At 47.5% G+C, this 26956-nt stretch overlaps 1 protein-coding gene across 3 annotated transcripts in view; it reads right to left on the bottom strand.

The window, feature by feature from the left end:
- The window catches only part of NFRKB (nuclear factor related to kappaB binding protein), a 35059-nt gene extending 8836 nt beyond the window's left edge, over positions 1 to 26223 (bottom strand). The window contains exons 1-23 of one of the 3 annotated variants that reach the window (XM_073321176.2): positions 26004 to 26223; positions 22331 to 22431; positions 20934 to 21089; positions 20022 to 20223; positions 19436 to 19563; positions 15905 to 16079; positions 14825 to 14926; positions 13924 to 13997; positions 12937 to 13021; positions 12040 to 12220; positions 11652 to 11760; positions 10228 to 10354; positions 9334 to 9399; positions 8174 to 8253; positions 8031 to 8074; positions 7026 to 7086; positions 5718 to 5892; positions 4283 to 4389; positions 3661 to 3784; positions 2321 to 2400; positions 1268 to 1488; positions 855 to 1128; positions 336 to 557 (exon numbers count right to left, since the gene is read on the bottom strand). In XM_073321176.2, coding sequence (XP_073177277.1) covers positions 336 to 557; positions 855 to 1128; positions 1268 to 1488; positions 2321 to 2400; positions 3661 to 3784; positions 4283 to 4389; positions 5718 to 5892; positions 7026 to 7086; positions 8031 to 8074; positions 8174 to 8253; positions 9334 to 9399; positions 10228 to 10354; positions 11652 to 11760; positions 12040 to 12220; positions 12937 to 13021; positions 13924 to 13997; positions 14825 to 14926; positions 15905 to 16079; positions 19436 to 19563; positions 20022 to 20223; positions 20934 to 21068 — 2772 coding nt within the window. In that variant the 5' untranslated portion in view covers positions 21069 to 21089; positions 22331 to 22431; positions 26004 to 26223. The remainder of the gene's footprint in view (positions 1 to 335; positions 558 to 854; positions 1129 to 1267; positions 1489 to 2320; positions 2401 to 3660; positions 3785 to 4282; positions 4390 to 5717; positions 5893 to 7025; positions 7087 to 8030; positions 8075 to 8173; positions 8254 to 9333; positions 9400 to 10227; positions 10355 to 11651; positions 11761 to 12039; positions 12221 to 12936; positions 13022 to 13923; positions 13998 to 14824; positions 14927 to 15904; positions 16080 to 19435; positions 19564 to 20021; positions 20224 to 20933; positions 21090 to 22330; positions 22432 to 26003) is intronic. The other 2 variants (XM_073321178.2, XM_073321177.2) reach the window with 2 other exon arrangements.
- Between the last annotated feature and the right edge of the window lie 733 nt (positions 26224 to 26956).

Here is a 26956-nt window from a genome sequence, read left to right as displayed (position 1 = left end):
CCTTTCAGTCAAGCTCAGGAAGAAACATCCAAGCCTATCCGTCTGGTTACTGAAGGGGTCAAAAACGTCCATTTGGCGTCTGCATGTTCCACACACGCACACCCCACATCTACACTTGCAGTGTGACCAAGTGCATACACTGGAATTTGAAAACGTGGTCCAAATACAGCAAGCCTTCAACTGCTTGAACCTGCACAGGCAACAAAACCTTCCAGCGGTAATGGACTTGCTGTAGTTTTCCACTAGCCTTTTATATCTGGATACTTAAGCCCTCTGTTAAGCTAAAAGAAATAGAAGAGTGAGTCACAGTCCAGCTCCCCATTTGTGCCTCTCACCTGCTTAAGGATATTCTGGCCAGCTACATTCTGGATGACAGTAGTGGAAGAGGAGGAGGTTGGTGCAGAGCTGCCTGGAGAGCTGGTTGCTGGCTTTGCAGTGGGGCTGGATGCTGCAGAGAGTGCTGTCACAGCGATACCTGCCTGCCCTGTCACAGAGGCACCTGGCCGTTGCACCGGCACTGGGCTGGTTTGGGCTTTCACTGGTACGGTCATAACAGCCTAATGTAAAAAGTGAAAGCAAAAGACGCATGGTCACGGGCAAGATATTCACTTCCCCATTGTGCCCTTCTGCCACTCGCCGGCACACTGTCCAAGAGACCTGGGACCCTTCTCCCTGCCCTGACCCATATGCCTCCCTTCATCACGTTCCTCCTTGAAAACTGTTCCTCCTCAGATGAGATGGCTTGTTAGCAGCTGGTGAGTGATTCGTATATATTATCTCCAGAGTGCTATGGGATCTATCAGAGTGAAAAGTAGTCGAGAGCTGGCTCACCATTTCTACATGGCTATTCTCACCTGAGGTGGTACTTTTGTTTGTGTGGCTGTCGCACGGATCTGAGGCACTGATGCAGGTTGCTGCTGCTGCGTTACCACTGGGGTTTGCTGAGACACAGGTGGGAGGCTGGACTGCGCAGTGACCACACGGACCTGCGGGAGTCCTGAGGAGGAGGCGGTATGGCTTACCACCCTGGTTGGAGGCGGCTGTGACCCAGCCTGCGTCTGTGCACTCTGACCTGTGGAGAGCAGCGTCCCAAGCTGGGGCATGGGAGGAGAGGACACCAAGAGAACACTATGGAGAAATGGAAAGTCAGTGGGTTAATGAAGCTATAAAGAAAGACAACAAGAGAGACCAACAGTGCCCACAGTTCATGCATTGAATTTGTTCTCTGCTAACACTGGAACACAAAGGAGCGCAGGGGAAGCATTACCTTTGGCTTGGCTTAGCTGGCTCCGGTCCAACACTTGTAACAGTCTTGCTAACCACAGAGACTGGAGGAGGTGAAATGGGTGTCGCTGGCAATGCCGGTGTGGTGGGTGTCACTGGAGTCACAGGGGTTGGTGGCATACTGGAGTCACTGAGGCTCAGCTGGCTTGGCTCTGAAGTGCTGCTGGGGAACACTTTCACTGAACTCTCCTTGCTACTCGACTTCTGCAACAAAAGTGCAACTGGAGTGAGGGTCCCTATGGAAACAAGCGCAGTAGTTCATTGCGCAGGGATATTGTGGGCGAGCCCTTAAAAATGGAGGTACGCTTCTTTGTGCGGACGTAAATGAGCCCTTAAAGCACTTTCAATAAAAGCAGAACCTTGAGGTTAGAGGCAAATGATTCTCCTCCCTTTCCAATGTGGCACAGGGTGACTGCAGCTGTTTGGCTGCTGATGCTTTCAGGGATGACTACATTTCAGTAGTGGTGGATGTATGCACATTTCTTAGGTCTTCTATTTCCACTATGTCAGACAGACCTAAAAATCTCACGTCTCCCACTGCCAACTGGCTAGTTTGCTAACTAGAAATTATTTTGCTCAAAAATTAATTTAGTGCTAATAAAAAAATGCTGGTTGACAGCCCTAGAGAATGAAGTCCTCTATTTAACCATAGCTTAAGAACAGCATGGATAATGGCAGGACAAGCATTACACACACACACACACACACACCCCATCCTGCCAATGAGCCTCAACCTAGGGAAGGATGCATAATTCCATTTCATTGGCCTCTCTGCTGAGCCCACCACCGATGACTATTAGTGCCAACTGTGGTGTGGATTTTGTAGCATGGACAATTGTCCACTGGGAACTGGATTGAGACTCACCAATTCATTCTGTGTGAGTGTGAATGTAACTCCAAACAGATGGTAATGATTTGAAGCCCCATGAACAAGAACTGAATTTGAACCAATAGCCTCAAACTGAAAAGTTCGGTGTCACAAAGCCATCCTATCCCTTGTATTCTTTGTGCCACACACTTGCACAAAGCAACTTACTGTCTTGGCTGGAGGTTTCGGTTTCTGCTGGAGGGCTTTCTTGGCCTTTGCTGCAGCAGCTTGAGCTTGGTGAATCCGTTCTGCAGACAGGAACAATTGTGGGACAATCCCCGGATAAAGAAAAGCTGAAATAGCATACTTGAATGGCTATTCACCAACTTTAGATTCGTCTTGAGAGACACCACATCAAAAGCTGTCAGTTGCCAATCAACAAAAAATAAAATCGGACCGAAAGACCTGAAAGTTTGGCCAAAATGATGGAAATCCATGTGAAAAAAATGTGCACAGAAACACAGACAATTGCACATGCATCTACCACAGCTGTATGTACACCTGTACACTTTTCTTGCACATGGATCATCCCTTTTCTGGGAAAACATTCAAGTCTTTCAACTTAATAATATTATTCTGTTGATCAGTGCTCAACAGCAAATGGAGTGGTGTCAATGACCAGACAGTGACTAGAAAGGGAAGTGAAACAGACTATACTCATTTCATTACACAAGATGAGCAACAGCACAAAAGATGAAAATAAGATTTTTAGCATTTTCTAATAGAAGAGGTATTTCATAGATTCCAAGGCCAGAAGGGATCACAGTGATCAACTAGTCTGACCTCTTGTACAACACAGGCTATAGAACGGTCCCAAAATAATACCTGGAGCCGATCTTTAAGAAAAACATCTGATCTTTGATTTAAAAATTGTCAGGGATGAGAATCCACCAAGACCCTGGGTAAAATGTTCCAATTATTCCACTGTCAAAAATCTGTGCCATATTTCCAGTCTGAATTTGTCGAGCTTCAACTATCAGCCGTTGGTTTGCCTTATACCTTTCTTTGCTAGATAGAAGAGCCTATTATTAAATATTTATTCCTTTGCTTTGTTACGTTAAATAGATTGAGCTTCTTGAGACTTAGACATATTTTCTAACCCTTAAATCATTCTCATGGCTCTCCTTTGAACCCTCTCCAAATCATCAACATCCTTTTTGAATTGCAGATACCAGAACTGGCCACAGTATTCCAGAAGTGGTCACACCAGTGACCAATACAGAGGTAAAATAATCTCTCTGCTCCTACTTGAGATTCCTCTGTTTATGCACCCCAGGATCCCATTAGCTCTTTTGGCCGGGGCATGACACTGGGAAGCTCATGTTCAGCTGATTATCCACCACAATCCACAAATCATTTTCAGAGCCACTGCTTCCCTACTGCTGTATTAATAAGCCAGGACATTTTTAACCTCACACTAACCCTTGCAAATATTCATCTAGAGATTTTAAAGTATCACAAACAAGTCCACTCCAAATGCTATATGGCTCCCTACAGCAAGCACCTACCAAACTCCTCTTCACTCCTGTCCCGGTGCAGGTATATCCACAGTTTGCGTCCGATATCGTATTTCACACAGGGATCTTTCTCATAGTGTAGCCGGTCCAGGGCACCGCTCACAACTGTATTAACCTGAAAAACAGAACTCTCAGTAAACTAAACGTGCCCAAACTTTACCCAACCAATGGTCATGTTCGCAAATGGCCAGGAATTTAAAGGCTGAATCTATTTGGCATAAAAATGGAAGCGACTATTAGCGAACCTCATTTGAACAAGGAGGTGCAGCCTTTGGAGAATACAGGTTCCAGCCTATGCTGCTGTTTGTCTACCCATATCAAAAGACTTTCAGCTCTGTAGCAAAGATGAGAGCAGTATGAACTCTGTGGGCCACATTTGACATGCTAGCTATATTTTGGCCATCGAAAGCTCAGAGGGTGCGCGGGCGCTGTAGTAGCCCAATAAAATGTATACAGCTCCCATTTCCACCTCCATGAGCCACAAGGTACTGGGCCTTACGTCAGTCACCAAACAGTGCCGATCTTCCTCAATGGATTTTTTAGGAGGGGATGGTGGTTTCCGGGGCTTAGAAATGGCAACTATCCCTATATGGACTTTTGTCATCCAACTTACTTGGGCACTGGTGACATCGGGAGCCAGGAACTGGGAATCTTTAAGCAGCTCACAGATTTCAGCACGTGTACCCTCTCCATTCGGAAGGCGGGCCGCAGCATCGCGAACTGAGATGACAGGAAAACAAGGCTTAGTCAGGGCTCCAGCTGCAAATCTAAGCAGCTGTCTTCAAGCCCCTCAATTTATATTTTCCTGTTTTGTTTCTCCATCTCATTCACAGGCTCCCCATCATGGGCTCTTGCCTTTGACTGAGGAGAGCCTCCCACGGATACCTTCCCAGAATCCACCATACTGAGACTGCCATAGATGGCAAAGGGCAGCTCCAGTGCAATATGCAGCATCTTCAACCCCTGGGGGCCTGTGGGCTGGAGGGACTAACTCAGGGGTGCAAATTCTGGCTCTGCCACTCAACTTCAGCATCCAAACTTTGCAATACAGAGGACCAATCTGGCAACTAGGTCAGAGCCCAAGGGCTGTACCTAATCTGCATGTACTCTTCTATAATGGTTTAAAGCAAAATACCTTCTGCACTAACATTTGCGCCTGGTTGAAACTTCCCTTGTAAATCAGTAGAGGTTGTTTCAGCAATAGAAACCTGCAACTGCTAAAGACTTTCTTCAAACTGTAGTTACAGGGAAGGGGCAGCTCTGAGTCATGGCTATCTCTGCCTGTACTGTGGACTAAGCCTTCGGGCCTTCTGCCAGAAGACTTAACACCCCGCGTCGTGAAGAGGCAGTACCATAGTGCATTCAGGCATGAGTTAAATCCCCATGGCTAATAGTTCCTAACAGGCTCTTTCCAAAACTAAGGGCTGATCTGTAACGGATCCATATCCCTTTCTTTGTGAGGCATAAAAATGCAGAACAGAAACACTGTCGAAAATGTTATCCATGGGAGCATAAGACAAGAGCCAGCTTTCTAGAATGAAGCTGGATTCACCTCCACTCTACATCTTTCCGTCAACTTCTCTCACTTCGGCTACTGCAGCCCCCCTTCTGTAATGCCTGAATCCAGCATGTGCAGAATGCCAACACCCACCTTCTCACTCCACACTGCCCAACAATTCCCCTGGGGTCTCTTTATATCAGGATCCAGCCCAAAATACCTCTCCCGATTTCCAAACTCTCCATGGTTTGCTCCAACCAGCCTCAAGGACCTCCTCTCTCCTTCTCTGCTTTCCTCCCCATTTCCTCTGTCTCTCTCAAATGAAAAAAAAAAAATCTTCACTTCTGCTGTTCCTGACATCTGGAACAGCCTCCCTGAATCTCTCCAACTCCTTATCAGCTCCTCATTCGAAATTTTTTTTTACCCTTGCATAGGTCACCCAATTCCCCGCTCCTCCTGCTAAGTTTTCGCTGTGTAAAGCCCCGAGTGAGGCACGTTGGTAGGAAAGATTTAAAAAAAGCTTGTATTGCTGAGGACACTGCCACCTTACCAAGAGACAAGATGGTCACATATGCCGGCCTGTCGGATCGCAGGAGAGAATGCTCCCGAGCTTTGTTCAGCGAGGTCTCTTTGTCAAACACTCCCTTCACGGGACCAACCACTGACTCAAAGCCATGCATGCGGAAAGTGAAGGCCCTGTGGGGCTGGCTGTAACGGTAGCGCTCCTGGATGTGGGGAGATGGGAGATGACACAGCTCAGCAGGAGGTATACGGTGAAGGAAAAGGTCTTCGCACATTTGACGATTAGCCGTGTATCTAGAGAGCAGAGCACCTGCACTATAACTTGAGTGAAACAACTATCATGCTTCAGGGTGTGAGGCAGTACCAGTCAGGTCACAAAGGAATAGCTCCTGTGATTCAGTACCATGCACTATGAAGTGCAATAGTAGGTTTGAAGCCTCTCCCTGAAGCATCTGCCAGCTGGTGCCCTTGGGTCCTAATTTAATATAACATCTCTTACACAAAGGATTATTTTTAATACAAATGAAATGTATTGTGTTTGAATTGGCTAATCTAACCACCCATTAGAGTCAAGGGGGCGGGGGGGGGAGAGGAATGTGAAGTGTGGCAGAAATTAAGCAACTATCACAAGTGTCAAATCATTTAGAGATTCCAAACATGAAAGGTGAATTCCACTAGTTTATTTCCTGTTTAGTGAATGGAGTCAGAAACCCTAGTACATCCAGGTGGCGAGGATTCTCATGTAAATGTATACCACACCACAAGTGGAAAGCAAAGGACTCAGTCCACCCCTTTTCATAGACCTCCTGCATGCAGGTCACACTGCTGAAAGCAAAACAAATATGAAGCGTACACATGGAAGAGGTGAAGAGAAATTCTCCTCGTTCACAGGCCCTTACATGGACTGCCAGCCTGTAAGATACACTGAAACCAACATCATCTTCTACACTGAATACTTCCTGGTGTGGGCAACCATGATCCATGGCCTGCAGGTGGACAGAATCACACTTGTTCAAGAGTATTGATTAGGTAATGCTCAAGAGGCAGGAAGCTGCAACATGGATGCAAGCCCTAATATTACTGATTTGAATAGATTCTCTCCTTTATCCCACGTGGGAAGCACTAGTGTATGTAGAACTGAAAGTGCTGGGCTCTATTCTCAATGAAACATGCTTTAAGCCAGCAGGCGTGAAGGCAGCACAGATTTATTACAATGGTTCTCGTTTTCACTGCAAGTGGTTTGCAGAAGATATTTGACTCCTGTTCTAAATTATCCTACTTGCCAGCTGACTTTTAAGCACATGCATGTTGAAACAAAAATGGATTCTCCCCTCACCTGCTCCTGGAAAACGCGTTTCTCCTCCCCCGTGCTGGGACGGACCACGTAGTCAGTCCTTCTGAAACAAAGATTAGTGTCAGCCCTCAGTGACTGCAGTCAAACTGCAGGTCCAAAGGATATCAAGCAGGACTAGCCACACACAGCCTACCTGCAAATGTGTCTCTGACAGGAGGAATAGATTCTGAATGAATCTACATTAATACAGAGCCTTTCATCTTTAAGGATCTCAAAGCATTCTCCAGATTGTATCCATGGAAAAGCAGCATCATTTAAAGGCTAGAGCAGGATTCTGGGAGTCAGGAGACTTGGGTCCTATCCCCAGCTCTGCCAGTGAAATCCTATCTGGACTGAGGAAAAGGTCACTTCACCTCTCTGCACCCCCATTTACGCGACTGTATTTGTACATGGCTCACAACCTCCCTGCGAGGTAGATTTCTTAAAATACAAAGAGCTCCGAGACAAAGAGGGAAAAGATGCTACGGAAATGCACATGGTCTGTAATACAGGGACCATCAAAACGCTGCTACGGCTAGAACGGAATGTAGCGTCTGTCTAACAAAGCACAGTCAGACGACACAGAATCTACGACAGGAAGCAAAGAAGAATTCCCCATCTAACTTAAATGGCAGGGGGAATTTAAGGAGGAAGAGACTAAATTGCCAGAGTAGGAATTTTGCCAGGACAACGAACTACACCTGAGATCTGGAAACCGAGCTGTGGTCATTAGTGAAGATTCTTTGGTCAGAAATGCACAAAGGAGCACAGAATCCAGCTCATGCTCCTGGTGCTGTACTGGCTCTGCAAGGCTTACTGATAAAGGTTTGTTTATGTCATTAGTAGAGTCATTGGCCCTTACAGAAGCTTTACCAAAAGAAAGGATAGTATGTGGTGATGTGGTCCAGAAGCAGGGGTTCAGGCCCAGAGGCCTGGTGACTGAACCCCACAGCTTTAGTAGGCATCACAGGCCCGGACTTTCAGGCTCTCTCATTGCCCAATACTTACACCCGGGGAATCGGTGTGGTGGCGTCTGAGCTGTCTTCATTTTCCTGTCAAGAAACAAAGAGAAATGTCAGCCTGTGGTATCTGCTCGTACCTGTGCTACCACCCCGCAGGTAACCATGCTACGAAAGGAGAGACTGCCTCACCTTGAAAAAAGTCTGGTCTTTGGTCTCCAACCAGAGCTGGAAGAGTGCTACCAGTTCCTTCTCGTGGTCTTGGGAAGAGCCTGGTACAAGAAGTCCAAGAAGAAAAAATGGTTCACAGAAGTTCTTTATTCTTTATGGAGCCAGCACCCTCCTACCTGTACATCCTGATCAGTTCCCACCACCTCCCCCCACTTTGCATTCATTCAGCTCCAGAACAACTTCCACTTACAGATAAGTCACTCTCCATACATACCATGATAATGCCAGAGTTAAATACACACAGACTGTTCAGGAAGCCCTAGGTATCCCATAGGTGGGTACAGCAATATAGGGAAGGAAGACAACAGTCAAGATCCAACTCCCCAAACTTCAGCAATGGCAAGAAAGATTGTGTGGGATAAGTGCATCTGATACTGACAGATGATCCTCACTCAGTGCTCCAAGTGAACTCCAGAAAAGTGGACCCCAGTACCCCAATCCCTGAGCAGAAAATTCCCACGCCAAAATTCTGAAGTGAGTGCAGGAGTACCTTCCTGAGTCCAAAGCTCACAATCGGTTTAAGCCTGTGAATATGAGCAAGAATCACTGTGGTTAAGGACAGGAAGTTTTGCCTGGTGGCTAGAGCACAGAACTAGAAGTAGAGAGATCTGGACCCTTTTCCTGGCTCTGCCATTTACTTACTAACACCCTGGGTAAGCATCTATCAAGCTATGCCTCAGTTCCCCAAACTGTGTGTAACAACACAGACCTGCCTCACAGAGGTCTGCGGAGCATAATTAACTTCTACAGAATACGTTGAGATCTTTGGGAGGAAGGCACTATAGAAGTGCAAACATGAAAAATGTTTTAGTCACGCTTGAAGGATGGAAGTGAAGGTCAGCAACACAAAGCAAGATGCTCCATCCCCTCTGGCCACTTACTCTACATAGCTGTCCCGTGTGCATCATTGAGACTTCACTGATGGCACAAACAAGACTTCCCTCTTGTAAGTCTTGCAGGGTACAGATACCTTGCCACAGCTAACAGTAGAGAGAGTAGCCGACTACTGAAATAGCTGCTCTTCTCATTTCTCCAAGCTGCAGCAAATTGGGAAGGAAACACCTGGAGAAAACATCTGATCTTAACTATTTAGAAAACATGGTATGAAACAAGTTACCTACCAAGCAATTTCCACTGCTGAGTTTTTTCCTTGAATTCAACAAAGGGAGAAAAGCTGGAAGGAACATCTGCAATGGAAAAGACAAAGGCGTTTCATGCCCCATGTTCCACAGATGTCTTACAAAGGCGCACATGCAAACTTTTACTACTGTCTTTCATCTCATGATGAAAAATAAAGCACTCTAACAGATTAAGTCACTACATCTCTAAATATGGAGTTGATGAAGGGTATTTTAGCAGGTCAGGGTGGCAGTGGAAACCTCAATAAATCAGAACAGAATACCGAGCCTTTCACTTAGAGGTTGCCAGTTTGAATCCTGTTCAGAATGAAAGAGACCGGAAGTGACCATATGATGGCTGCTTTTTGGCCAACATGAAATGAGAATTTGGGAAACATCAGCCCAGTTCCCATTGAAGAATCCACATTGCAAAGACTATCCTCACAAATGATACTACCTGCTCCCCTTTTGGAAGCCTCAGCTAAGGAGCCAGGGACCAAATGGGCGATGGAGACTGAACTCTTTGTGCCCGAGCGTTGGAGTCTTAATGGAAGAAGCCTGCACCGCCACTACCCAGGTCATACCTGTTCTGTGGATAATCAGAAAACTTCAGTTCCCTGGGCTCTTTCAGGCACCTTTCACCAGCACTCAGCTCAACATACAAAGTTTATAAAGAGATCAGGAACCAAGCTGGATCCCAGGCACTGTGGTAACAGGATACAAAACAACTGCAACACCACTCAACCATGCTGCAGAACCCCTATCAGATGTGCAAGCAACACTGGCAATGACTCAGTGCTTTTGTGAATTAATTGCTGACTGGGGTTAAAATACAGACCAGCACAGATTAAAAATAGTAATGTTGTTTGTACTGGCATTTGAGTATGAGATTTTTACCTCTGCTGTCACCTGTCAGATATTGCAGAGCAGGCAAAACCAGTTCTGACCAGTTAGGGGCAAAGGAGAACCAGCTATTCAGAGTGCTCGCAGGGGAAGACTGCCAATCCAGAACTTTATCCTCAAGCTGAAAAAGAAAACAAGATGCATTTATAGTGTCTTTCATACAAGCGCTAAAGGTTTAATATGTAAGATAATAGAATATACAGCAGAGAGAAAGAAAGGGCAGCCAAAAAAGGCAAAGATGTGACCAGCTGTCATAAATATAAAGGGAAGGGTAAACACCTTTAAAATCCCTCCTGGCCAGAAGAAAAATCCTCTCACCTGTAAAGGGTTAAGAAGTTAAAGGTAACCTTGCTAGCACCTGACCAAAATGACCAATGAGGAGACAAGATACTTTCAAAAGCTGGGAGGAGGGAGAAAAACAAAGGGTCTGTGTCTGTCTGTGTGATGCTTTTGCCGGGGACAGAACAGGAATGGAGTCTTAGAACTTAGTAAGTAATCTAGCTAGGTATGTGTTAGATTATAATTTCTTTAAAGGCTGAGAAAATAGCTGTGCTGAATAGAATGAATATTCCTGTCTGTGTGTCTTTTTTGTAACTTAAGGTTTTGCCTAGAGGGATTCTCTAGGTTTTGAATCTAATTACCCTGTAAGGTATCTACCATCCTGAGTTTACAGAGGTGATTCCTTTTTACTGCTATTAAGTCTTCTTGTAAGACAACTGAATGCTTTTTCATTGTTCTAAGATCCAAGGGTTTAGGGTCTGTGCTCACCTATGCAAATTGGTGATGATTTTTACCAAACCTTCCCCAGGAAGTGGGGTGCAAGGGTTGGGAGGATTTTGGGGGGAAAGACGTGTCCAAACTACGTTTTTTCAGGAACCCTGATAAAGTTTGGTGGTGGCAGTGGAAGTCCAAGGGTAAAACAGTTTGTACCTTGGGGAAGTTTTAACCTAAGCTGGTAAAAGTAAGCTTAGGAGGTTTTCATGCAGGTCCCCACATCTGTACCCTAGAGTTCAGAGGGGGGAAGGAACCTTGACACCAGCTAAATTGTGAGGAGACACACATAGGAAAAGGATATGTCAGACAACAGAAGCTGCAGAGGAGAAAGCTCTTGCACCAGTGTGAATGAAGGCTGCACATGTGAAAAACAAGTGGCTCCCACCTCATCTATCGTTAATATATGAACATGAAGAAAGGGAGAGAGAAGTTCTACAGTCAGATGGCTTCAAATTTATTATAAATGGTGCAAAAGTTCTCTTTCCCAGAGTTTATGAAACACACGTTTAAAACCAAGAAGGGTATCTAAAGGCTTGTTCACTTGATTCAGGGGAATCACTGACATGTTTAACTAGCAGAAAATTCCACAATTTTGCTGAGTATAGAAAGACTTCTACAAGACCGATAAATTAGTAGATCCTTACCACAGACAGAGTAGCAGGTCCTTCTAGAAGGAGGATCTCCAGAAGAAGAGAGAAGAAGCTGGAAGAGATTTCATTTACTCCAAGACATGGCTTGATCTCTTCAAGAGGTCTTTGAATGAAGGAAAAAAAAAAAACAAAAAAAACCCCCACAAAATATTAAATAATTTGGGTTTAAAAACATTTTACCAGCATACTCAACACGGCTTAGCCATGCCACTGCTTCCGCTGCTCTTGCCATCGTGGCTATACTACTATTGATACCCACGCTAGCTCTCAGTGAGATAATGCGAGCTGGAAATCATGTCCTTCGCTTGTAGTATAGCTATAGCCTATCTCACTCTCTCTCTATCACACCCACCCCTCTATTCACTTTTTGGAAACCACTTACTCTTCTTTAACAGCTGACAGAGCAATGGGGGATGGGTCCTGTGGTATTGGTGGGATTCCATCAGCATTGCTAAACGAGTCGGCCAAATCTTCCACCTCAGATTTAATCACCTTCAACTTTTTTTTCTTCTTTTCTTCCTTTTCTTTCACCTTCTTCTTCAGGATGGCAAGGTCAAACAAGGCTTTGGATAAGAGGAGACCGAACAAATCTCAGTGAAACACTTCAGTTTATAACAGTAGGGATCAGAAATGAACTAGATACTCAATTATGTATTTGGAAATGTATGCTACCACCAAATTATTCCACTGGAATATGGATTAACTTTTTGGAGTGAATGACTTTTTATATATCTTTATAGATGTTTGTATAACATTACACATATCCCCATACAACAGCATCTCGCCCTTAACTGCTGCAAAATAAGCAGTTAGTGCCACAGGGCACTTATTCCATCTTCTGCATTATTTGTAAGGAGATTCCGTGGGAAATCCCCTCCTCTTCCTCAATGTACAGGTCTTGACTAGAGAAATTCTTTAGCTGGGGAAAAGGGTGTTTAAAAAATAGGTGACAGAGATTGGGAGGACTGCCATATTTACCTAGATATCTAACATGCCACAGATTGCATTTATCCTCAGCTTTTCTTGTGCACATAATCTCCTGCGTCTACATTATTTATATCCACTAGCCTACCAAGTAATCATTAAATTAGGGTTATTTTCATGAAGGAAATTTTTTCCAGGCCCAAATCTATAGCTATGTTTATTTTTGTTAATATTTTGAGCTGTTCATTGCTAACAGACAAACTGCACTGTAAGTTGATGGACAACCACTCTACTTCGCTCTGGAGAGCTGCAGCAACAGAAAGCCAAAGGGGCACATTCCCATGACAACACTGACCTGCCAAGGAGCCCTTCCGGCCAGCATTCACACGGGTCATGATGTCATCAAGAGTCAGGTCCCCTGTCACTAGGTCAGGGTGGTCCTACACAGGGGAAAGAGGGATAGGGGAAAGAGGCACAGGAGAAAAAGGGCAGCGTGTTAAAATAACGAAGAGGCCATGGCAAAGACCTAGAATGTATCTGTGGATTGCCTACAGAAACTCAACTTACTGAAGGTGAACCTAGGAAACTACTTAACCCTTGTGGCACTCCGTACCTCAGAGCATCCCCCTGGAACCTCCACATTCACCCTGACATATAATTATGATATAGTTCATACAAAGCATGGCATACAGTCCACAAACATTTAATCTCCCCATAACACATCACTGGTGAGTTCTAGGAGACCTCTGTAGATGTCAAAATAAAAGACAAAAGGTACATATCTATGTAGACTTAACTGCAGAGCATGATAAAGGTTAAACTGGTTATGCTTTGACAAGTGACAAAGCCCTCATGAGTCCAGATGTATTCTCTCCCTGGGCTCCCAAATCAAACTGCAGTTTAAAACTCAAACATTTAACTCCTGGCATCTCAATGCTGGCACTTTCAGGGACCATGCCTGCAAAGCCGTAACTCCCCAACATTCTGGGATTTGGAAACCAAGATGAATTCTACCTCTTCCATCCTCAAAGATTCCAAAGCCACAACCTAGCTGACAATTTTGCTGAGGATGCATGAGGAAGAAAAGAAGCCAACTTGGGTCTCCCATAGCTGTTTTGACTTTGAAGGGCTGAAAGAGATAAACTTCTCATTGTGGGGTGTGGAGAGGCAGATATGACACATGGAAAGTAGAGGGGCTGTATGAGAAGGGCCCGTATGAGAAGGGCCCATAAGAAGTTACAATAATTTTACCAGCCATAACTGCACTATACCTTACAGCTGACAGACAAGCTAAAAAACAAACAGAGGTAATTCCCAGCCCCGTGTCTCCTAGGTGTCTTACAGGCTGACGTTTCCGTTTCTCATGATGCTTCTTCAGCATCATCTTCAGGTCATTCTCCCCAAAATCAAGTTTATCTGTAATGAAATAAATCCAAGAAAAACTATTACCAGAATTCCCTGTCAGTCTGTTATTACAGTAATTTAACATACTTTTTCCTTATCCATCCCCGCCTTCAACAATCTTCAAGTTTTAATCGCTAAATGCAACTTGACAGCTTGAAATTCAGTCTGTGACCCAACCAGAGCAGGTCATGAAAAGCCACCACAACACTTTCTTATCCAGCTTTTCTTGGTGGTTTTCTTGGGAGTAGTGTGTAAGAGTAGTGTGCAGATTTGACTAGACAGCCCTAGGATTAGCTCCCTTGATATACAATACCGTTCAACTTGCATTATGGGGCGCTGCTTTATCCATTAGAGAGTGAACAATGAACATACACATCACAGCAACAGAGAGGAAGGAAGGCTGTGTGTTAAAATACTAGCTTGCCTCAACAGAAATTCAGCCTTGAAAGAAACCGGAAGGAGTATATCTAGAGACCTCACGGATCAAGAATAAAGTGAAGCATTTCAAAAGATCATGTCCATGATGTCATTAACTTTCAGTACTTGACTTTTCACAAGGGACTGGAAGGAATCACCCTTTCTGAATAAAGCTATGTCTATACTAGAGAGTTTACAACAGCACAGCTGTACCGATGCAGCTGCACCGCTGTAAGATCTCGTGTTGCTGCTCTATGACGATGGGAGAGAGTGTGTGTCACTTGGGGGAAGGTGTGCAGGGGAGCACGTTTCACACCCTTGAGCAACATAAGTTTTGCCAACATACATGGTAGAGTAGACATGGCCTAAGGAGTTCCAAGCACCTTCTGACTACTTCATTTGTGCCTTCGCTCAATTCTCACCTGCTGTTTTCATATCCAGAGTTGACAATGTGGGAATCACTCTCAGAGGAAGAGCTGGACTCGGGCAATGTGCTGGAGAATTTGGAAGCCAGGAACTTAGATCTGAGAAAACAAAAAGCTGTAAAGTTAATTTTTTCCCCGCCCCGACAGGGAGTGCTGCCCAAATAGCCAATTAACTCTATCCCCAGGGTTCAAAGGAGCCAAGCCAATGAAACATGAATCCAATAGCTACCTTCCTATCAAAAAGACACTCTCCACATCCCCTCACTTCCCTGGCAGCTTCCTTTCCACCAACTGGACTAGTTATTTCAACAGCCATTAAAAGCAGACCTGAATTAGAGGAACAGTGTTTTAATAGTCTGGTAGTTGAGTCTCAGGGCTAATCCCAACACCGATATGGATGCGGTGCATGGTTTTAGCCAAGTCACTTCATCTTTGCATGAATATTTCAATTTCCCTTTCTTATCTCTTTAACAGCAATATTGCGAGGCATTACTACTAAAATTTTGTATAGAGCTCTGAAAAAAAAATAAGGTGTTATTGATTCCCCCAGAAAACAAACAGTCTGAGTATGCACCCCAGTACAAGCAGGAGAACCATGGTCCACCCGTTTCCCAACCTGCACAAACACAAAAGACTGTCAGGGAAAGAAAACACATGAACTTTAAAAGTAAATAAAGGTGATTGTTTCCATGATGTGCACGCCTATCCACTAGGAACCTGACTCTCAACCCCCACCTAAGCATAAAGTCAATCAGAAGGTGGTACACCATTGATTACTACCACCTTGGGCACCCCTGGAACCCAGAGCTGGAAGTCTGTATTATCTGTTATCCATCAGTTCCCTGAGCCATCCGTTGCCCCGTGTAAGGCAAGTTTATGTCAGAAACGTATTGAGGAAGGATTTATTATTCTCCAATAAAAAGTAAAATTCCTAGGAAATAGTGACTTTTCCAATGTCCAGTGCTGGCATCAAGGCCAAAGAAGGCTTTCAACTGTGCCAGTATCTGCAGAGAGCTTTTCAGACCAGCCCACACCCCCATCTCTCATGCTATTCCTGGAACACACTGGCTACATTACCTTCTTCATCAGAGGATAAAGTGGTGTCTCCACATTCCTCCTTCACCTCCCTCAGAACCTTCAGGTAGCGCTGATGTGTCCGTCTATCCCGTTCTTCTGGGCCACATGGAGGGGATGGATATTTTTTTTTAAGGGTCAGATCAGGGCCACCTTTCCTAGCCAGTTCCAGCAGGTGCTGTAGTAAAGAGACAGACATCTACAACAGAGGGAAGACTCTAGGATGCAGAGTCCAGCTTTGAGGGGAATGAGTAACTTATACCCACCTACAGGTCAATTTAATTAGTTAAAAAAATTATAACATATACCATCATTACATGGTTGGTGGTATTACTTACCCAGTTCTTTATAAGCTAACTAACAGCATTCTAGTATGTAGTATGTAGGGAATCCCAAAAAGTATGCCAGTACTTAATAAAGGGGAAGTCTAATAACTGACGGTATTCCTGCATCCCTTTCCATTCTCATCATCCCTTATTCTCATTCTATATGATCCATTTTGTCAAGTACGGGCTTTTCATTGTTCGGAAGAGCACCTGAAGAAGTTTGCACCCCATGAAGTTTAGCACTTCAAAAGAAGAAAGTTGTTTAACCCTTAGGATAACAAAGAGGAGGTATTTGATCCACATGCAAACCCCACCTCCCAGCTCCCATTCCCATCCCCAGTGTAAGGGCTCCCATCCCGCTCAACAGGTAGAACAGTTCAGTCCCCCTGACTATCTAACCTTAGCCAAAAGCCACCATCATGGCATGGAGCCCAGTAATTATATGCCTCCAGCCTACATTGCTGTTGTGACATCTCTTCTCTCCGATTCCTGGCCTGAGGGACAGGCAAGATGCTTCAGGAGCACAGACTGAGCGATCTTCCCAGTAGAGGAGGGTAGGAGTGGCCCTTCCACAAGTCCAGACCTGTTCTACCTACCAGCAGCCAGAAACTCTCCCTACTCCTGACCTCAGTACCTCCACTGCACTGTCTAGTTTCACTCAAACTGCAGCTTCCAAGGACTGTTTCTTCAAGAGACAGTGAAGTTTAATTGGTGTCTGTAAAATGCTTTGAGATCCTCAGATTAAAGATCCAGGAGTCATGTCCTTAATTAAGGACTGCCTAAGAAAGGTGAGACTATTGACTGACAGCAGAAGTGGCGATGTTGGTACAAATAAATGGTTTATGGAAGATAGTTCCTCTTTCCTTATCTACCAAGAGACTCAAGTTCGGGTTCTGGGTTTCCCCTGCTAAAGGGTATGGCATCAGTAACATCCAAGCGGATAAGCTTAGGTTTTTATGACCACTTACAAAAGAAACGGGACACTGAACTCAATCTCAGCAGGAGAAAAACTGTCCAATTAGCCTTCAAAACAACACATGCAACCAGCTTTAATACAAGGCGAAAGATTTATACAGTCTGAAGAGAAACTCTATCTAATGTTTAATACAGTAGTATTTTTTCATGACTATTAACAACTGGATGAAAACATTGTTATATTAAAAATAACCTCAAACAATACTTCACTGCACTCCCGGTCAGATACATTTAGAAGCCAAGATGCCAATGCCTTAACGAAAATGGAATGCAGACTAATGGTTAGAGAAAAATAGTTGGAGTCAGTACTAGCGGTTTGCTATCACAGGTGACAAGAAGTCAGCATTGGGAACGGACTAGCCCAGGGAGTCCGAACTCTCTGGTTCTATTCCCAACATTGACACTGAACAACATGATGCTGGGGGAAGTCACTTGACCCTCACTTCGCCAGCCCCTAAAATGACAATATTTATTTTGCTGGGATGGAAGGGGGTGAGGGAGAAAGGCTGAGAGCTAAATATAATTGGTCTCTATATTTGGCCTTGGTGCAACTGCTGCTGGAATACTAGGTCCAGTTCTGGGGCCCATAATCCAAGAAGGAGGTTGATAAATTGGAGAAGGTTCAGAGAAGAGTCAAGAGAACAATTAAAGGATGAGAAAACATCTCTCTAGTGACAGACTCAAAGCTCAATCTATTCAGTTTAACAAAGGGAAGGTTAAAGGGTGACTTGATTACACTCTATACATATCTGCATGGGGAACAAATATTTAAAAATGGGCTCTTCAGTCTAACAGAGAAGGCTGGAGGTTGAACCTAAACCAGTTCAGACTGGGGGAAACAAGCTGAAAATGTATACCAGTGGGTAACTACCTTGTCATAAATACAAAGGGAAGGGTAACCACCTTTCTGTATACAGTGCTATAAAATCCCTCCTGGCCAGAGGCAACATCCTGTTACCTGTAAAGGATTAAGAAGCTCAGCTAACCAGGCTGGCACCTGACCCAAAGGACCAATAAGGGGACAAGATACTTTCAAATCTTGGGGAAAGGCTTTTGTTTGTGCTCTTTGTTTACTTGGTTGTTCTCTCTTGGGACAGAGAGGCCAGACAGAAATCCATCTTCTCCAACCCATCCTATTCCAAGTCTCCCATATTACAACCAGTATAGGTAAGACAGGCAAGGCGGATTAGTTTATATTTTGTTTTATGTGAATTTTCCCTGTGTTAAGAGGGAGGTTTATTCCTGTTTTCTGTAAATTTAACGTTTTACCTAGATGGGGATCCTCTGTGTTTTGAATCTGAATACCCTGTAAAGTGTTTTCCATCCTGATTTTACAGAGATTATTTTTACCTCCCCCCCACACTTTTTTTTTTTTAAATAAAATCCTTCTTTTAAGAACGTGACTGATTTTTCCATTGTTCCAAGATCCAGGGGTTTGGATCTTTGATGATTTTGTAACCAATTGGTTAGGATATTATTCTCAAGGCTCCTGAGGAAAGGGGGTGTGTAGGGCTTGGGGGGATATTTTGGGGCAAGACGTCTCCAAGTGGTCTCTTTCCCTGTTTCGTTTGAAACGCTTGGTGGTGGCAGCATACGGTTCAAGGACAAGGCAAAATTTGTACCTTGGGGAAGTTTTTAACCTAAGCTGATAAGAATAAGCCTAGGGGATCTTTCCTGAGGGTCCCCACATCTGTACCCTAGAGTTCAGAGTGGGGAAGGAACCCTGACATACCCCTTGAAGAATCTACCCAGGGTCATGCTGCATCACTGGCAATTTTAAAATCAAGACTGGATGTTTTCCAAAAGCTCTGCCCTAGGTATTATTTTGGGGATAGTTCTATGGCCTGTGTTTTACAGGAGATCAGACTAGATGATCACAATGGTCCCTTCTGACCGTGGAATCTATACATTATTTATAGAACCATGAGGTTCTCATGGGGGAAGGAAAAAAAAAAAGTGGGAGGGTGCTGCATAGAAGAGTAAGGCGTCTGTGCAGGTTCAGGGCAAGATAGATACTTGTCAAATATCTGCGTGAGCATCCAGAATCCTTTCAGCAACTTTACATTTAGGGACCAACCAAGCCTCAAATCAAAACAACGGCAGTATTTAATAAAACATTCCAGTAGGGAATAGTGGCTACATGAACACCACCAAATCCTTCAACAGACAAAAACTTAAACCATGTTTTTCATGTAACGCATCAAGTAACTCACTGCCCCTAGCAAGAACTTACGTTGCGGGAAGCAAGGATCTGCTTCAGCAGTCGGCAGAAGTACTGCTGCTGGGAGTTCAGGTAGCGTTTGTACTGGGACTTGAAACAGAGCTGTCGGTATTTCACAACTTCAGGATTAAAGTGCCCATCTGTAGAAAAGAATAAAAAAAACTGTTTTGACTTCCCTTAGCTACAAGCTGAAAGGAAACCTTTTTTAAAAGTTTTCAGTTTATTTTCTCTACATAAATAATCCAGATGCTACAGCAGCCACGACCTGTTGAAAAATCAAGTATAATATCAAAGAGATTACATTTCTCAGAGGTGTGACAAGATCTGGAGCTTTGCTGTTCTAGGTCAGATGACCAAGAGCTCTTGTCACATTACAGTGGCCTCTGAGAAATAAGTCTGGAGGTCTCAGCAGACAAGTGTACACATCACAAAAAAGGCACTAGTTGATGCCTTGTTCACAGTCTCAGCAAACAGGTCTGTGTTGTACCAAGCCCATGAATAAACAGAGCTCCAGTCTCCTTCTCGATCTACCTGGCACCTTTCATCAGATATACATTCAATAAAAAAAAAATTAAAAGCAGAATGAGCTGACACTGACCTCGGAAGAGTTTCTGGGCAATGTGCAGTGGGTTTCCAAAGCGGAAGTTCTCTCCGCTGAACAGGGCTGGGATGAGCTTGTTCTGGTGCTCAGTGTTGTTTTCCGGGAAATGGGGCAAGAACTTTTTTAGGTGGTCTCGCTGTGAGTCTGTCAGCACCTCCTGCCAAGTAGACAGGCTGACAACTTCAAAAAAGATCTCAGGCTGAAGGAGACAAAGACAAGAATGAAGCAAAATACCTTTCAGTATCTTGAACAAATCTTTATCCCTCAAGGGTTTCCAGAGTTAAATATAAGTCACAAGACACTGTGTGGTGCAGACTTTGGAAAGCGGTAGTGTAAAACACTGAAAGGCGAACGTATTAAAGGATTCCAGTCATGAGGACCCATAACAGATGGAGAGAGAGAGATCAGGAGGTATAAAAGTAACAGAAAGATGTTTTAATATTAGATCTGAGAAGACAGTGAGAGTCACTACGTTTACTAGATAAAGAACAGACTAGGAAAAAAGGGGGCTTTTAAAATAGATTTGGCTAACATGACTTGAAACACCACTCAGCACCTTTAAAATCATGTTTAGCTAGCTATGTTGTAATCTAGGAGGGAGCCCAGGCTACAAGAAAACAAGCTGTCAACCACTAGCTGTTAAAATGTCTCTATACAGGTGTCAGGGGAAGGGGGAGTTCCATTTGTGTTAAACTAACCAGACTGAGTCAAGCTGATTTCAAAACCCACCTTTTTCAGCAGGGCCTGGGACACTTGGGGATGTTACCCCTCTTTTTCCCCACCTCACAACTGCTCTGACTTTCCTCTGTGGAACAGTGAGAATAATATCCACAACCTCCTTGCGAGGAGAGTAAGTAGTTACGTTTGACAAACACTCTGGAAATGGAAAGTGCTCTTATTATTACTTACATCCTCTAAGAGGTCCTCTGGCAGGCTAACTCTTGTTGTTCCCAGCATGCAGTCCTCCATGATCCGTGTGCCATTTCCCTCCCCGCATGGTCCCAGCTCCAATGGGTCTGTCAGCATGTGGTCCAGAGAATCCATTCTGCACTGTACTCTCAGTCCCTGAACAAAAGAAACTATCATCTACTGGCATAAACTTGCCAACAACAAAGTCCAAAATTCTCAGATACAACTGAAGGGGTCAGTTTTTTACAAGGTTTGATGAAGAAATTATTTTAACAGAATCCATTCAAGTTCCACAGAATTGTGTAACTGCCATGTGAATTTACTAAATAGTGAAATAGACAATGCAGATCCGATAGAGGTACTGGGACAATCACTCTTTCAGATGACATGCCAGCACACAAACATACACAGAGTATATATAAACACCACTAGGGAAACAGAAATGGACATTAGCTGATTAATAGCCATAGTTTTACATTTTTCTTACCTGTTCCACTTATAACACTAATAATTTACTTTTCACTATATATGCAACTTACATTTTGCCTGTCACTAAACTTTAATAATAAAGACTGGCTTGGTCAGCTTCACTTTGAGTCTTATGCACTACATCATTGCTGCAATATTTGGGATGAAACACTATTGAGGAATGTTTAAATCCACATAAAGAAAGTGTTTTTATATACAAACTAATTTGGAGGCCTAAACTTAAATCACTTTTACATTCAATTCACTCTTACAACATGGTTTATGGTTCATGCTCAGAAGCCTCACAACCCAAGACTCTGAAGAGGGTGAAACCTATAAGTAGAGTAATGCAAACTACAAGAAATAGAAAAACCCAAGACATGGGGATAAATGACAAGTGTAAAAAGAATGATGAAGTAAGAGCTACTGGAATTAGAGGGTGTTGCCTGCTGAGCAAACCAGACCTCAGGCTACAGGTCTGCAAAGATACTTCAAGGCTCTGACCAGATGCGAGACCTGTAAATATTTTCCCTTTATTTTCCATAGCAGCCTGAAGCTTTCTTACAAGTGAGTTAAACATTACTCTCATGCCTCCACTCTTGAGCTCTCTGCCACCATGCAAAATATGCCACAATAAGACGATGTAGACATGAAAGAATTCAAGCCATTGCTTCTGTGGTTGTTACTTCAATACACCATCTACAAAGGGCCAACTACTCAGCAGCATCAGGCTTGTCCAAACAGCAAACGTTGAGCCATTCATTAGTTTGCCCTACATGTGAATCCCGATTCATGTTCAGCCACTGGAACACTGAACGTAATTAATTTTGAAATCTCATTTCTATTCCAAGCCATAGTGCAGTTTGATTCAATATATCACAGGGGATGAGTTCCTTTTCAGAACTAAATTGGTTCAGAGGAGGAATTACCTCTTGCCTGCAGAAAGCGTGGACACTCTAGCCAAGGATTAAGAACATTAGAGAAGCGGGATTAAAGTATGTGAACTGAAGTCATCTCAAATGTACCTGATCTGTGAATAAACAAGAGATTGAACTTTAATCAATAAGAGTAGAAAAATGGGAACACATTTACTTTTTTAAAATTAAAACCCAAGTTCTAGGACTTTTAGCTTCATAAATAATCTGGTTAAACCATGTGAATTCATCATAAATTGGAGAGACAGACAACTACACTGCCAATAAAGACAATTATAATCCAACATGGTCAACTAGCATTTCAATGGGGTTTACAAAATATACTCTATAAGCTTTGAGAGGTATGGGAAGTCATACTAGTTCTACTATACAGGGAGAAACTGAGGCACAGAGATTAAGTGACTTGCTTAAGAGCCAGTGGCAGTCAGGAATAAATCTCAGCAGTCCTTGCTCCCACTGCCCAAAAGACCGTTTACACAGCAAATTCAATGCCTGACCTACCATTCCCTATTAAAAATATTACAATCATGATACTCTACACTAGCTACTATAAGACACAGAAAGAAAAGGAGTACTTGTGGCACCTTAGAGACTAACCAGTTTATTTGAGCATGAGCTTTCGTGAGCTGATGAAGTGACCTGTAGCTCACGAAAGCTCATGCTCAAATAAATTGGTTAGTCTCTAAGGTGCCACAAGTACTCCTTTTCTTTTTGCGAATACAGACTAACACGGCTGTTACTCTGAAATAAGACACAGAGTTACTTAATTCTTCCAGTTCACCCTCATTTATTTTTAAAAGGGCTTTCCAAATTTATTTAGATCTTGCGGCCTATACCAGGCTCAAAGCACTTACAAAATATAACATCAACCATAGATAAAATGAAAACAAAACAAATGCTCAAACGCAAACCACAGAGACTATAACATACACCCACTAACAGGGGTGGGCAATCTACGGCCTGCTAGCCATTTTAAGCCGGCCCTCGAGCTCCCGCTGGGGAGTGGGGTCTGGGGCTTGCCTTGCTCCGGTGCTCCAGCCAGTGCAAAGGGTGTGGAGCCACTCCACACGGGAGCCGTGGCATGGCCTGGCTCCGGTGCTTCAGCAGGAGAGCAGGGTTGGGGGCCGCTCCATGCAGCTTCCGGAAGCTGCAGCATGGCCCCGCTCCGGCTCCTACATGCTCCAATGGTCCCCTCCGGCGCTCCAATGGGAGCTGCAGGGGTAGTGCCTGCGGACAGGGCAGCATGCAGAGCCACCTGGCTGCGCCTCCGAATAGGAGCCAGAGAAGGGACATACCGCTGCTTCCAGGAGCCACTTGAGAAAAGTGCCGCCCGCATCCCTGAGCCTTTCCCCAAGCCCCAACCCCCTTCCCTGATCCCCCTCCCGCCCTCCAAACCCCTTGATCCCAGCCTGGAGCACCCTCCTACACCCCAAACCCCTCATCCCAAGCCCCAACCCACATCCCACTCCCCAGCCTGGAGGCCCCTCCTGCACCCTAAACTCCTCATTTTTGGCCCCACCCCGGAGCCCTCACCCCCTCCGCATCCCAAAGCCAATTTTTGAGCCTTCATGGCCTGCTATACAATTTCTATTCCCAGATGTGGCCTTTGGGCCAAAAAGTTTGCCCACCCCAGTGCTAACATATCACATAACAAAACTAACTCCTCAAATGGCACTGATCATCACCCTCTAAGCATCCCTTCCAAAGAGCCCTGGGAAAGAAGGATGGACATAGATAGATCTGTTTGCAATGGCTAGGTATTTCTTCAGGGAGTGCTCATCCCCCAAAATAATTCAATGCTTTTTCTGCTAACAACAAAAGTGGATAACCAAAGTCAGCAGCAACACTACAAACAAACAAACAGTAAGTGCACAGGATGGAGGAAAAAATAGCCTGGCTGAGGACACATGTCCACTCCAGGGATCAGAAGCCGCTAGAAAGGAATACAGTTACCCGGGTCACAGTGTCTTGGACGACGTTGCCAAGCACCCCCAACAAAAAGCCCCACTCTCTCCACGGATCCCCCCGCCGCCCAGGAACCCTCACACCATGCCAGTAGCTCATCCCTGGGAACCCAACCACCCTGCCCCATGGGCCACCCAGCTCCCCGCCCCCCCCCCCAGGAGCCCCATGGGCCACCCAGCTCCCCGCCCCCCCCCCAGGAGCCCCATGGGCCACCCAGCTCCCCGCCTCCCCCCCCAGGAGCCCCATGGGCCACCCAGCTCCCCGCCTCCCCCCCCAGGAGCCCCATGGGCCACCCAGCTCCCCGCCTCCCCCCCCAGGAGCCCCATGGGCCACCCAGCTCCCCGCCTCCCCCCCCAGGAGCCCCATGGGCCACCCAGCTCCCCGCCTCCCCCCCCAGGAGCCCCATGGGCCACCCAGCTCCCCGCCTCCCCCCCCAGGAGCCCCATGGGCCACCCAGCTCCCCGCCCCCCCCCCAGGAGCCCCATGGGCCACCCAGCTCCCCGCCCCCCCCCCAGGAGCCCCATGGGCCACCCAGCTCCCCGCCCCCCCCCCCGGAGCCCCATGGGCCACCCAGCTCCCCGCCCCCCCCCCCCAGGAGCCCCATGGGCCACCCAGCTCCCCGCCCTCCCCCCCGCGAGCCCCATGGGCCACCCAGCTCCCCGCCCTCCCCCCCGCGAGCCCCATGGGCCACCCAGCTCCCCGCCCCCCCCCAGGAGCCACCCCCAAGGAGCCCCATGGGCCACCCAGCTCCCCCCCCCAGGAGCCCCATGGGCCACCCAGCTCCCCGCCCCCCCCCCAGGAGCCCCATGGGCCACCCAGCTCCCCGCCTCCCCCCCCAGGAGCCCCATGGGCCACCCAGCTCCCCGCCTCCCCCCCCAGGAGCCCCATGGGCCACCCAGCTCCCCGCCCCCCCCCCCCGGAGCCCCATGGGCCACCCAGCTCCCCGCCCCCCCCCCCCCGGAGCCCCATGGGCCACCCAGCTCCCCCCCCAGGAGCCCCATGGGCCACCCAGCTCCCCGCCCCCCCCCCAGGAGCCCCATGGGCCACCCAGCTCCCCGCCCCCCCCCCAGGAGCCCCATGGGCCACCCAGCTCCCCGCCCCCCCCCCAGGAGCCCCATGGGCCACCCAGCTCCCCGCCCCCCCCCCAGGAGCCCCATGGGCCACCCAGCTCCCCGCCCCCCCCCCAGGAGCCCCATGGGCCACCCAGCTCCCCGCCCCCCCCCCAGGAGCCCCATGGGCCACCCAGCTCCCCGCCCCCCCCCCAGGAGCCCCATGGGCCACCCAGCTCCCCCCCCCCCAGGAGCCCCATGGGCCACCCAGCTCCCCCCCCCCAGGAGCCCCATGGGCCACCCAGCTCCCCCCCCCCAGGAGCCCCATGGGCCACCCAGCTCCCCCCCCCCAGGAGCCCCATGGGCCACCCAGCTCCCCCCCCCCCAGGAGCCCCATGGGCCACCCAGCTCCCCCCCCCCCAGGAGCCCCATGGGCCACCCAGCTCCCCCCCCCCAGGAGCCCCATGGGCCACCCAGCTCCCCCCCCCCAGGAGCCCCATGGGCCACCCAGCTCCCCGCCCCCGCCCCAGGAGCCACCCCCCAGGAGCCCCATGGGCCACCCAGCTCCCCCCCCCCAGGAGCCCCATGGGCCACCCAGCTCCCCCCCCAGGCTCCTGTCCCCCCGTTCCCCACCCCCAGGAGCCCCCCCTCACCTGTCCCGCGCAGCCGGCTCCAGGCCGCACGCGGCTCACCCAGCTCCCAAATTTCGGGAGGGGCGCAGCAGGCGGGGAGTTCGCGGAGGAGGGGGGGGGAGGGGGGAGGAGAGGCGCGTGCGCGCGCACCCTCTCCCCAGAGCGCGAGCACGGTGCCCGGAAGGCGGAGCCCCCAGCTCAGCCTGGCGGACCCTTCTTACGCATGCGCACCTGCCCTTCCCGGCGGCCTCAGCGTCGAGAGCCTGCGCGGCAGCCTGACATCACGCAGGCGTGATGTCACGTAGTGGGCGTGGCTCTGGGTGGGTGGGGTTAGCGCAGCGCGGGGGGCGGTACCGGGAAAAATAGGGAGCAAGGTTTGTTGGGTGCCCCGGGGGGTGCGGCTGCGGGTGCCAAGGTGAGGGGGAGGGGCACTGGTGTGGGGGGGCGGACAGACGTGGGGGGAGGGGCACTGGTGTGGAGGGGGGCGGACAGATGTGGGGGGAGGGGCACTGGTGGGGGGCGGATAGACGTGGGGGGAGGGGCACTGGTGTGGAGGGGGGCGGACAGATGTGGGGGGAGGGGCACTGGTGTGGAGGGGGGCGGATAGACGTGGGGGGAGGGGCACTGGTGTGGAGGGGCGGACAGATGTGGGGGGAGGGGCACTGGTGGGGGGCGGATAGACGTGGGGGGAGGGGCACTGGTGTGGAGGGGCGGACAGACGTGGGGGGGAGGGGCACTGGTGTGGAGGGGGGCGGATAGACGTGGGGGGGAGGGGCACTGGTGTGGGGGGGCGGATAGACGTGGGGGGAGGGGCACTGGTGTGGAGGGGCGGACAGATGTGGGGGGAGGGGCACTGGTGTGGGGCGGCGGATAGACGTGGGGGGAGGGGCACTGGTGTGGAGGGGCGGACAGACGTGGGGGGGAGGGGCACTGGTGGGGGCGGGATAGACGTGGGGGGAGGGGCACTGGTGTAG

Source organism: Lepidochelys kempii, chromosome 22, assembly GCF_965140285.1.
Source record: "Lepidochelys kempii isolate rLepKem1 chromosome 22, rLepKem1.hap1, whole genome shotgun sequence".
NCBI classification, from domain to species: domain Eukaryota; kingdom Metazoa; phylum Chordata; order Testudines; family Cheloniidae; genus Lepidochelys; species Lepidochelys kempii.
Note: the sequence above shows the minus strand (reverse complement) of the source record. Positions and strands in the feature narration are given on the sequence as shown.